At 44.1% G+C, this 12,491-nt stretch overlaps 1 protein-coding gene across 2 annotated transcripts in view; it reads right to left on the bottom strand.

Annotated features, from left to right (window-relative positions):
* The window catches only part of myo9aa (myosin IXAa), a 97,494-nt gene that overhangs the window by 5,229 nt on the left and 79,774 nt on the right, over positions 1-12,491 (bottom strand). For both annotated transcript variants that reach the window (XM_053424845.1, XM_053424854.1), the window contains 16 exons: positions 11,034-11,156; positions 9,859-10,008; positions 9,062-9,378; positions 7,033-8,751; positions 6,218-6,317; positions 5,788-6,003; positions 4,762-4,859; positions 4,494-4,633; positions 4,117-4,337; positions 3,809-3,925; positions 3,134-3,322; positions 2,828-2,878; positions 2,569-2,680; positions 1,269-1,330; positions 832-1,024; positions 66-194 (listed from right to left, as the gene is read on the bottom strand). In XM_053424845.1, the coding sequence (XP_053280820.1) occupies positions 66-194; positions 832-1,024; positions 1,269-1,330; positions 2,569-2,680; positions 2,828-2,878; positions 3,134-3,322; positions 3,809-3,925; positions 4,117-4,337; positions 4,494-4,633; positions 4,762-4,859; positions 5,788-6,003; positions 6,218-6,317; positions 7,033-8,751; positions 9,062-9,378; positions 9,859-10,008; positions 11,034-11,156 (3,937 nt within the window). The remainder of the gene's footprint in view (positions 1-65; positions 195-831; positions 1,025-1,268; positions 1,331-2,568; positions 2,681-2,827; positions 2,879-3,133; positions 3,323-3,808; positions 3,926-4,116; positions 4,338-4,493; positions 4,634-4,761; positions 4,860-5,787; positions 6,004-6,217; positions 6,318-7,032; positions 8,752-9,061; positions 9,379-9,858; positions 10,009-11,033; positions 11,157-12,491) is intronic.

Below are 12,491 nucleotides of genomic sequence, written 5' to 3'. Positions count from 1 at the left end.
TGCTGCTGTGTGCGATGGTGGAATGTTGCTGTGGTCTGAATTTACAGTGCGATGCCTTGACTCACCCATGCCACGTAAAAACTCCTCATACAGCTCAAATGTCATGAGAGGATTAGGCAGGTCTCTCAGCCACTGTTTGAAAACACTTGCGATAACGTGGATGTTGTAGTCGTCCAGATTCATGCTATCCACATCTGTACGGCCACAAGGAGAAGACAGACACATCACACTCAACTCTCAGGAGGCACAGTCACATGACTGGTTTCAGGATGTCACAGCATGGAGCGTCGTTTTCAACTTCAGACCAAAGTGTTGGATTAACAGTTTTTGTTTTGTGTTTTTGTGTAAAATGAAATAGTTTAAATACAACAAAGAAAGAAAATCCTACTTTTTGTTGAAAATAGGGTATTAGTTTTAGCAATTTCCACATTTACAATCTGAATTGACATTTTCAACTTTCAAGCATATTTGTGATTTTACGATAAAAAAAACACATAATTTTCCAGATCGGGTTTTCGCTTCCAACACGATGATATTCTTTGTCAAAGTAGAAAATTAATTATTTGGTCATATAGAAAACTTTGTGCTGAAAAACAAGATACCAAACAATTGCGTGGTAAACATTTTTAATGTGGCGTATAAACGCTAAATTATTAGCATTAAAAAACGTATGATTAATGAAGTATTTATCAAATTAACACTTAAGCCATTTAGGCTATTAATGTTGGCTTCGATACATTTTTAGGTTAATAACCGGTTAATCAATTTACCACAGATGTTTCTCAGCTTTAAAACCATTAAAACAATTACCCTCTCTACAGCTGTAATTACCTGTATCCAGTCCCAGCTTGAGTTCCTTAATTTTGTTGGTGGAGCCAGACTTTCTGAAGATTCCCTCGGTGTAGAGGCCGTGCATCTCAATGTAGTTGATGAGCTTCTCTACCACCAGCGGCACCGTCCTCTCGTCACTAGTCAGACGAGAAACTTCCACTCCGAACTGTCTGGAGGAAAGCTCTGGATCAAACTGTACAAACACACAAACACAACGAGAAAGACACAAATACCTTAATTACATTAAGTATAAACAGGGATGCAAAAAACATTTACAAAAAACAAAAACCTCAAAAAGAAAAGTGTGGTCTATTAGAACCCATCACTTCCTGTGCATTAGGCGACAGAAATAACAGCAGCTACTGTACATAAATCCACAGAGATACAATTAATGTCATGGGACGTTAGCGTGCGGGCACACAACATGGCCGACTCACCTTCTTGCTGCATTTGGTGGTCGTCTTCAGGCAGCACTTTCTGTGGCAGGCGTACCGGCACACTGGGTTAACACAACCAGAGAAATCAAACTGGTCAGTTCCATTGTCAACAGAAAGGCAGTGCCTCCTCATTATTCAGCAGAAGTTGGGACAAAAGACCAAAAATGATTTCAATGTTATCACACGCAGCTCTGGCCGGCACGGAGACAACATCCTGTGAGTCAAGGACAGAGCGTGTGGAGAAAGTCTCCGGAGACGCCGAGCCGCAGACCCCATGAGTCCAGTTGAAAACAATCTGATTAGAGCTGGGGAGGGAGAGAGGGCGGGGCTCAGGGTCTGAGGCCAGCTCAGCCACAGACAGCCAGTGTGTGTGTGTGTGTGTGTGTGTGTGTGTGTGTGTGTGTGTGTGTGTGTGTGTGTTACAACTTCACATGAATGTCTGTGAATGTGCTTTTGAGGTCACAATGATTTGACAAGACAGATTTTCATTTTAACCTGATTTAATCACAGCTCAAATTCTGCCGCTTGTTTACGTAAGGACAGTCAGTGAGAGACAGTGAGTGAGCGAGCGAGTGAGTGAGCGAGTGAGGGAGTGAGTGAGCAAGTCAGTGAGTGTCAGTGACAGAGTGAGGGAGGGAGTGAGTGACCAGTATGCATTTATAGCTTGGATATAAAGTTGAACGACTGAATCCCCAAAAGTGATGCCAAAGTGTCTTGATCGCCCCCTGGAGGCTGGTTTGAGCATAGCTCATAAGTCTCACCTCCTCCATTTTAGAGGATGGGACATGAACCGAAACATAAGTGAAAGAATCTACTCTCTCACACCATTTCCTGTCTCTCCTTCACTATGTCCGCCAAAATAAAGGCAAAAATGCCAAAATAATTCATATGTTTGCTTTTAACATATATTGCAATGTCAACAGTGTTCTAATTTAAAAACTGCAACATTTATTTTAATATTTTATCAAGTAACTAATGGATCATTTGGTCTAAACTCTGCCAGAACATAACATAAGTTACCAGAGCAGAGTTGATAAGCTCAGATGTCCTGTTGTGTCCGATCAACAATAAAAACTTTATGTCAATTGAATGATAAGATTGTGAGGAAACCAAGAGGGACAGTGTTACGACACCAAAGTGTATCGTAAAAATACAAACACCAGTAAATCTAATAAATAAGTAAACTTACAATCCAAACACAAGGAAATATGAAAAATATAAATAATATATGTGCAACTTGAACAGATGTGTTGGTTCAGTGAATCTCGGGGGGGGGGGGATGCTTGATGTGCACACTCACATTTGCACACACAGGCCCGGTCCATCATCCAGATGAGCGAGGAGCAGTATTCACAGTACGTGGGGATGCTGTACTGCGTGGACTTGAAGATGTGGCCGTTATGCTCCTCCACCTGCAGGGGGCAGCAGAGAGCCGGTTCATTTGGAGTTCACGTGCACATTTTCTTTCACAGTTAATATATGTTTTTAATCTATTCTGGATCACAAGTGTGTATATGTTTTTATTCCAAAGAGCAAATGGAGAATGAACAGGGACTCACGATGTCGGCGTCCTTTTTCCTTCGTTTCTTGCGTTCAGGTTTAACAACAGGCTAAAGAAAAAAAGGACATGTTAGAATTATTCAGAAATATTAACATAATAAATACAAAGACAGCAAAAACTCTTAAAAACAAAAATACAATAAACAATTACTTTCTAACTGTCATCACACACATTTCATTTCCCTAAAACTGACTTAATTCAAAAGAATATAAAACCTTTATCTATCAGTTCAGACACATTTCAACCAAAAAGCATGACTGTGTTTCACGTCCGGTGCCACCAGGGGGCCGCTGTGCGTCGGTACCTTGGTGGTTGTGCTGTCCAGAGGTTTGTACTCTGTCATGAACTCATCCAGGAAAATCTTAAAGGTGTTGACCCACACTGTGACCGGAGACTCTCTCCAGTCCCTCTGCTCCTGACGCATGGTTTTCTCCAGGATGTGCTCAAACAGAGCGTAGAGGTCTTTGTAGCGGATGCTCTTACCGTCATCCATCTTCAGAGGAAGACAACAACAAGGGGAGCAGAGCAGATTTATCCATCAACGTAGGACATAATGTTCCAGTGTCATTTGAAACTGCTCCATTATCTGCCATCACGTGTAAAGTCCTGTGATTTGGATTTTTTCCTTCAGCCCGGCCACAATCATTGATGCTGAGGATAATCACTGCTAAGAGAATAATTACAAGGGAGTGGAAATCATCCTCTGTCTCCCTTCCTTTCAGAGATGGATACTCCTGACCAAAGTCCATATGATTTTGGTCAGCGACTTTCAGTTAACCTCTGAAATGCTTTTCAGTGTTTGACATCTAACCCACAGCACTTTTTAAATACTCTGCACAATATGCAGCCTTTTAATGTAAGTTGTGTTTATTTCCTCTTTAATCTCCATGTCTGAGTCCATCTGTACTAGCTCTAAACTAAAATACATATAAATAAAAAAGAGATTTCAAAGAGTTCAAACGTTGGTGTCAGAACTTACAGCGAGCGCGGTGGAGTACGAGTTGAAGATGTTCAGACGGAATTCCTTCAAAGCCTTTTTAAACACGACGTCCACCATGGTGTCCTTCTTACTGTCCTCCGTGTCCAGGTCGTTGATCTAAAAGAAGACACCACAGACATGTTAGCATTAATATTGACAAACTGTAGCTCGGGAAAGATGAATAAAAACCCAACATGGGGACGAACCAAAGATTTGAAACATCTGCAAGGATGTTATAAGATGTTTTTCAGGGACGTGTAACTCTACGAACTTGAAATATAATTGAAAATCTTCGAGAGGAGTCGTACCTTCTTCATGAGGAAGTCGTTCATGCTCCTGTAGTCGCTGGTGCACGTGAGGATCTGCAGCGCGTCGTTCTGACACTGAGCCGATTCCATGGCCACGCTGCTGATCTTCACGCTGCGCCTTCGCTTCACCTTGGGAGACGGTTCCTTGTTCTCCTTCAGGTCCCTGAAGCCTCGGTCCAGCGTCGGGTCAGGACTGCAGGGGGGAGACATGTTCTCCTGACCTGGTGTGTGGAACAGAACGACAGTCAGGGGTGGTTTTTGTGTTGTTGGAAATGAGCCTCGACTAGAAATCCTACATGCAGTACTGCTACAAATCTGTCAAACAACGGATGAATACAACATTTATAAATGAAAGTATTTGATTTTGGATAACACACCCTCTCCCAGCAGCGGCCCAGTGTCTCCAAAGTCTCCATAGTCTCCATCAGGGGTATCAGCGCCACAGATCAGCTTTTCTCTGGACGACTTCTTGTCCCCGTACTTGCTCTTACCCCAGAAGCGCATCTTACCACGAACCCTGATCAGAAACAAGAACATCATTTATTAACATTCGTCGACTACTGACAAAACTGAGATGACAATATAAACAGCTTTAATGTACAAGTGTACGTGATGGATGCTAGAGATGCTCACTGAGGAACAAACCTTCCATCTTGTGAGTTCTTGCGCATCGAGTCCACTTTGACCAGATCTCCTGAGGACATGGCTTTTTGGATCTTCTTCTGCTCCTCGGAGGTCGCAGGCTGAAACAACATCAGGGTGAACAACGAGTAAAAACCAAGCCAAAAGAAAAAGCATCTCTCTACTGATTATTATGAGCTGAAGATCAGTTTGAACCAGTAGATGGCAGCACCGCATCACTGGAGCTACATCAGCGAGAGTGTAAATGCTGCTTATGATAATCATAAAATCACAAAGAAATAACACAACAGGAAATAACTCTGACATATCAATTATTAGAATAAAAGGCCCATAAATCAGGAGGATGAAAAGACTGCTTTCAGGAAGAGAATCAATATAAGACAGAGGTTTAAATGAAGAAGAAAGTCAAGAGTGAATGACGACTGGTTTCAGTGGTTCTCCAGGTCAGGTCACTGGTAGGTGCCATGTGATAAGAGAGAGATAGTAAAACCGAATAACAAACAAAAAATGTTAATTATCCACAGAGAATAAGTGAAGGAAGAAAAACGCTGCTACAGCTGTGAGAGAAAGAGAAGTCGTGTTAGAGAAGCTGCTGCGTCAGAGACACTTCAAGAGGAAACACATTTCAAAAACACATCGGTTAAGATGTATGAAGTCAAATTAACTTTCACCTCTCATAATGATTTGTTACAGCTTTTAAACCAATAGTTTTGGATTCATTTTGGCTGAGTCTTAAAATACTGACATGAATATTACAATCATCTTCCTATTCGTCAGCTTATGCTTATTTTTAAGAAACATCACAGTTTCATCAGGTGTTTTAAAGTGTTTCACCCGTCTTGAAATATCTTTGAAATGTCTTCCACCCTCTCGAGAGTTTCTTTTACATTACAGAGGGAAAAAAAGAGTTGAAGCTCAGTCAGAGTTGTGAAGCAGATCTGAGTTGTCTCGGAGGAAGCAGGTTTAAAGGAAAAGTCCAAGTCAAAGAAGGAAGAGGGGCCACACAGGGGCCTGGACGGAGCCTGTTACCATGTCCGAGTCACTGAAACAGGTCTCTCGTAAGCCTCCCTCCACGGGGCCCTGTTTGGAGAGGGGCAGGCTGAAGTGACGGGGAGTGAGGGGGCTGACCCGGTCGTAGCCGTCCTCGTCAGAATCCCCCCCGATGGAGACGATGGGGGCGCGGGTGAGGAAGTCGGAGCGGGTCCGCGCCATTCGGGCTTTCTTTTTTTGGCCCACTCTGCCGACCTGGAGTTTACCAGAGGTGATGACAGCAGGTTTAAGAAAGGAGCCTGAAGCCACAGAGGAGCTTCGGCCTCAGCTTTGGTCTCCACCCAGTGGAGCCGTGTGAGAGCTTCTCTGACAACGTTCATTAATTCCTTCACAACACAAACAGAACTTCGGAACAGATGCAAACACATGTTTACTTCCTGAGAGGAGAGAAGAAGAAGTGATGACTTACATCCCGGGCCTTTGGTGCTTTAGACGTCTTGGAGACGGGGGCGGGGCCTTCTCTGGTTATGGTCACAGGTGTTTCTACGTTAACAGCATCTTTGTCAAACCTGATGAATAAATATAAAAACAGAAGAAACATTGATGGAAAGTAATATAGATATCAAGTGACAACACAGACCAACGCTAATTCAATTTTCTTTTTTCTAACATTTCTATTTTCAATGAACATTTTTATGTATTCTTACTTGTGTCTTATTTTTAAAGCGCTTTATTACATTGAGAAGTGCAAAATAATTAAAGATATTATTACAATTATAGAAAATAATTTAATGTTAAATCTTTCATTTTGTGGAGCATCTGGTAACTGGGTTTGAAAGGTGTAATACAAAGTGTATTGTTATTATAATTCTTATTATTATAAAATCAAAGTTAAAGCTATAATATGAAGAATGTTTTTATGGTTATAGCAACTTTAAAATGTTTCTGTTTTCCGAAAATGTACCACTGCCTGTGAAATCAAGTCCATAATGTGCAGTGGTGCCTTCATGTTAGCACCACTGGGGGGCGCCAAAGTGGGACATCTTTAAATTCTTCACTTAGTGCTTAACAAAGTTGAATTTCGAATCTTTGGTATCAATACTTTATTTATGTTTTCTGTTATTTTGATATGTTGTTATCTATTGATTTGGTTTTAGAAACCTGATTTTTCTAATTATTTGTAATAATTTTTTATTTATTTGATTATGATTAGATTATTTGAGGCTAGCTTTTTTAAGATTTAAAATGACAACAAAGACACCACAGTAGTGAGTCATCACTCACGGTGTAAATGTAACTTTGTCCTTAGGAGAGAAGAAGATGTTGCCCGTCTTGTCCTTCATGTTCCCTGCGCCCTGAGGACTCGGTGGTTTCCTGGCAGTCGTCCTCGCTCGGCCTCCTCCTCCCTCTCTGGACTCCAGCTTGAGTTTTGGGGCCCAGCCCTCAGCCGCCCTCTCCGTGGGTTTCCCCCTGGGAGCAGATGCAGGTGGAGGAGGCAGCTGGGGGTAAGGGGCGCTGCCTCGGATGTCTACAGCCGGGGGGGAGCGAGCTGATGGGGCAGTGGAGTCTGACTGAGTTCGGGCGTGAGGAGCTAGTGAACTGGGTCTAAGGGGCTTGCCGGAGGTTTGGGTTCCACCGGCGTCTTGCCCGCCCTGTCGACTCAGCTGGATCCTGTGCAGCGCCTCCTCTCGTTGTTTCTCAAACATGTCTCTCTCGTACTGAACGAAGTGAAGCCTCTGGCGCTCCAGCACCTCCTTCTGTTGTCGTATCTGCTCCATCATCTCCTTCTCGTTCTGCTGCCGGCGGTTTCGCTGCCTCTCCTCTTTCTCCTCGTTCAGCCGCACCAGCTTCTCGATGACAGCCGGGTCGGCCTGGGGGACAGAGGTAGAAGCGGGGACGGGACCTTGAGGCACAGCTGCTGGTTCTGGTTTTTGTGGTGACGGCGTCAACCCCCCTGTCTGGGCGGCAGAATCTCGAAGCTCCACAGGCGGACGGAAGATCTCACTCAGCTCTTCGCTCAGTGGCGTTTCTTTCTGCATGCTGATGACCACGACCACCGGGCGCCGCTCTCTGAGGGGCTTTGTGACAGCAGGGTAGGCGGTGGACGCTGCTGCCTCTGTGTCCAGTCGAGGGTCTTCAGCAGGACGACTGGAGACGACTGGGCTGCCCTCACTAGCAGGGACGTAAAAGGTGGGGAGGTAGTTCTCGATTTTGGGCGGAAGTGTTGGTGCGGAGGCGGCTGCTGGATCCATTTTGCTCTGTCCCTGGCTGCCTGGTGGAGTCACCTCAGGAACCTCTGGTCCCTGTGGTTCCTCAGGCTGCCGGCTTGTTGGAACGACCTCCACGTCAGGCTCAGGTGCTGACGGAGGAGGGGAGCAGGGCTCGTCACTGTCCGTCACCTCCTCCACAGCTTTGGGCGGCTCCTCGTCCATGCTGAGAAGCTCAAAGCTGCCCTTGGAGCTCTGGCTGTCGGGGGTGCCCTGGGGTGAAAGAAGGGGCGGGGTCGCGGGGGGAACCAGCTCGAGAGACCACCGGCGCTCCTCCGACGGGGACGAGGCCTCGCCGCCGGTCGCTCGGACCTTGAGGAGCTCCAGGCTGAACTTGGCCTGCTCCAGCTCCCTCATCCGCCGGCTCTCTCTCTTGGCCCGGGTGGTTTTCTGGCTGGGCTCGTCTAAAGTTCTCGTCCTCTCTCGAACCACCACGGTGGACGTGGGGATGGAAACTGGAGCCTCAGTTATCACCGGAGACGAGTGATCTCTTGTCTCAGCGTCTTCTCTTCCTCCTGCTTCCCCCCCGACCGAGGCCTCGCGGCTGCTGAGGCTCTGTTCTCGTCTCTCGTAGGAACGATCCTGCCACGTGCTGAGGTCCATCCCCATGATTCTCTCAGACGGCTCCTCCTCTTCCTCAGGTGAGAGACTCACCCGGCCGTTCTGCAGCTGAAGCAGCTTCTCCTGCTGCTGCTCCTTCTTCTCCCTCAGCCGCTCCTCTCTCAGCTTTATGAAGCTGTCAATAAAAGAAAAACACGATTTAGTTCATTTCAAACTTCTTCGTAGCCCAAATATCAAGATGCATTTTCGACAGGAACCAAAGTTTGTGAGTGTGAAATAAAAACTCTTGTTCTAAGCAGCTCAGCTGATTAAAGAGCTGCTCTGGGGTTGGATTGTTTGCGTAATGACATCCTCTTACCAAGCCTGTGTTACCACACTGCACAATGAGCAAGCACGCTGCAGAATCCGTGTGCAAAGATTAAACTTTTCCACCCTTACAAGACATTTTCAGAATGGTCTAACTGGTGTTTCACAGTGGGATGTACCTCTGCCTGGCGAGGTGGCCTCTGCAGAGCGCCTGTAGCTGCACCACAGCTTCGTACAGACGCAGGTAGGCCTCTCTGGCTCGATGACAGCGCCAGGCCGTCTGAATGACCAGAGCCGCTGTGCAGCGCCGGCGGAGCCACAGCCTCCAGGCCCGCTGCAGCACCAGAGCGGCGTCCCTCCAGTGCCTGAACCTCTGACGCTCCCTGAGACCTCTCCAGTGCCTCTGCAGACACAGAGCGGCCCCCTCCTGCACAGCAGGGTCGTACTCCTCCTCCTCCTCCTCCTCTTCTATGAGCTGGTACAAACGCCACCATTTCTGTGAGGAGACGATGATAATCATGTGTTATTTTCATTATCCTATCAGCTTGAGTCAATTTTTGAGTCACAGCCTTTTCGAGGGAAAGTTAGCAAATTGAGGGAAATCTCAATTTTATTTTAGGGGACTGGAAAATAGATACAATTAATAAAGTGACTTAAACTTTTGTTTTCAAATGTTAGTGGTGCCTAGAGTCTTCTAAATACACTTCATAAGAATTTCCACTTTAGGAAATTCAACTAAAAGAAAAACATGATTGATATATATAACAGCTTTTGATCTTTTCAACGGAAATTTAGAGATGCACTTTAATAAGTCAGCAGAAATTTGCACTTATTAAATTTGCAAAACTAAAATATAAAACAGAAATTCATATTCCAACACATAAACAATGTAAAAAATTGATTTAAATGAAATGAAAATAATGGTCAGACATGAAGGAAATGGAAATAAAAGCCTTATTGATGAAAAGCAGTGTACCTGGATGCAGATCGCTGCCTCCCTCATCCTGACAAAGTGCCTCCTCTCCAGCCGGGCTCTGAATCTCCGCTGCAGCATGACGATGAGTCGGAGAACCTCCGTGTGGAGAATGGCCTGCAGCCGCTGACGCTCGGCCTCCCGCAGAAACACCTGAGGGGGGGGGTGAGCACCATGGAGTCAGAGCACACTTTGAATCAAGGCCGTCCGGCTGCTCACACAGAGATATATACACACACACATTCTTTAAATTACAAAATAATCCCACTCACTGTTACTCACACACAAAACCACAGAAATGTGACGGTCACAGGAATGTCAGGTATGATCCTCTAATTATATAGACAGCGTCACCGAGGCCTTGACCCGACATCGAGCCTCATTCAGGCCACAGACGTCCCCTCGCTGAATGTGGGGCAGCCACTTTATTACATCCTCTTGTTGAGAGGATGCGCTCATGTAATATGAGGTTCTCTGCTACACTTTCCCATCCTCACTCTATTTATAGGGCTTGTAATTTAGACCAAGTCTGAGCAGCTTCAACCCCCCCCCCCCCATACACACATAATTAACAAGACTCCTGCTGGCCTCCACATGCAGCAACACACAGAATCAAATGAAACATGTAATAACAGACAGTTTAATAAGCTTTTCACCAATTTCACTAAACGATGACGTCGTGGATGAAAATCCCTAAACATTGTTTTGCTCTACTTTTCATTTTAAACCCTGGAAGACGCATCGTGACTTAATTTAACTTATTGAACTCTGACGTTCTCCTCAGCTTCCCACTGGGTTAGCTGGACAACATGTTTTATATATCCTGCATCTCATATTATATAATTTATAAAAATAAAAAAAAACATAAACTCTGTGTACAAGTTTGGTGATATTGAAGGAAGGGACGGATAAAATGTAATCATATGTGTAACAATACAAATGATATAGTATTATTAAGAATCTAATGTGTATTTAATTGTATAAAATATAAAATTGTGTCCTCTGCCACTTCACTTCTCCCCTTTTGCTTTTGAACTGCATGTTAGAGGTATGTGTAATTTTTTTTACTACCTAATAATGGTATTGGTGTCCAAAAAACCCACATCAGTCATGATGCACTTGACTGTAATTGTTGATCATTTGATTTAAGAGGACAGGAGCGGCTGCAGGGTGAATACCATTGTCTTTCCCACTTGGTATCCCTCTGGCTGCAGGTCCAGCTGGTCCAGGCTCTGCTGGATTCCCTCTCTGGTGGCACTGGTGCTCTCTGGGAGCAGCACGCAGAAGTGATGAACAAAGTCCTATCAAGAGGAACAAGGAAAGGTGTTGAATAGAAATGTATTGGTCTGTAGGATCTGTTCTGGATTTAGTGAAGATGTGTCAATTACGTGTTTTATGTCAATGAATCTGTGAGTTGAAGCGATCAGTGATCACAGGTCAGGATTTATAGTTCCTACACTCTGGCCCTGAATTGAAAACTCTTGAGATGTTCTGAGTTTCATGTATCATCTATCGAGCAGATACACACGATGAAAGCAAAATGTTTTCGGGGCACATGTGGTTCCAGGTAAAAGTCCACGCTGTCCATATTTCCAGGGGATCAAACATCATGGCATAAATATGCTGAACTCCCACTCTTCAAACTGAGGCCCATTGTCTGATTCCAATCCGCTCTGCACCCCGGGACGCGGGGGGTGGACAGAGAAACAGATGCTGTGTTTATACAATTACGAGCATGGAGAGTGTTTCAGAGAGCCGGGGACAATGGAGGGTCTCTGTCCTGAGGAGGAACAGCAGACTCCTCCCGAGTGATACTGCGCCCAAAATATTTCTCATTAGCGCTGACCACAGCAGTAAATACGTCTGCAGGAATTTCTGCTGAATGACGACGTCTGATGCTGGAATTATTTGAATGAGCTCATCAATACGCCCATAGAATATATATATTTATAGTTTATTTATTTTTACTTCCACCATGAGGATGTTTCGCTCCTGTTTGTTTGTTTTATCATTTATTTATGTTATTTGTTAGTTGGATTATACGAAAACTGATTTCCAACAAACTTGATGGAGGGATCTGAAAGGAAACCATTCATGGTTGGTGTAAATACATCTGATTTCAAATCATTTAGGTTATCGGATCACTTAGGAGGTAAGAGATCTACTGTGTGACATCTAGTTTTACTTGTTTTAATAAGTCAAGGTCAATGAAATGCAAAATAAATACAAGTTAATTATAATACTGTACAATTAAAGGTATTATTGGGGGTGACGTGTTTTTCTTAAGAAGGCAGAAGAGTTGAAGTCAGGAATGGAGATAATGAAAAATCAGCTCATAGATAGAAAAGCTGAAGTCGACACAATTGTATTTAATTTCAATCTATTTCCCAGTGGTGGTTAAACTTTACATAGGTTAGATATCAATTAGGTAAAAATATATTATACTTCAGTAAAAGTACAAAAACTTATCAGCAAGATGTCCCTTATGTCAAATTAACTATGACTGATAAATATTTTGTTTTAATATTATTAACACATTAAACGTAAATGTACATCGTTGCTGCATATTTCTTCTTCAAGTAGAAATCATTGAGTTCTGTGGATTTGCTTGTTTGAGTCAATCTCTGTTCAAATAT

The sequence above is a fragment of the Pleuronectes platessa genome, chromosome 1 (assembly GCF_947347685.1).
Source record: "Pleuronectes platessa chromosome 1, fPlePla1.1, whole genome shotgun sequence".
NCBI lineage: Eukaryota > Metazoa > Chordata > Actinopteri > Pleuronectiformes > Pleuronectidae > Pleuronectes > Pleuronectes platessa.
This window is presented reverse-complemented; position numbering and strand designations above follow the sequence as displayed.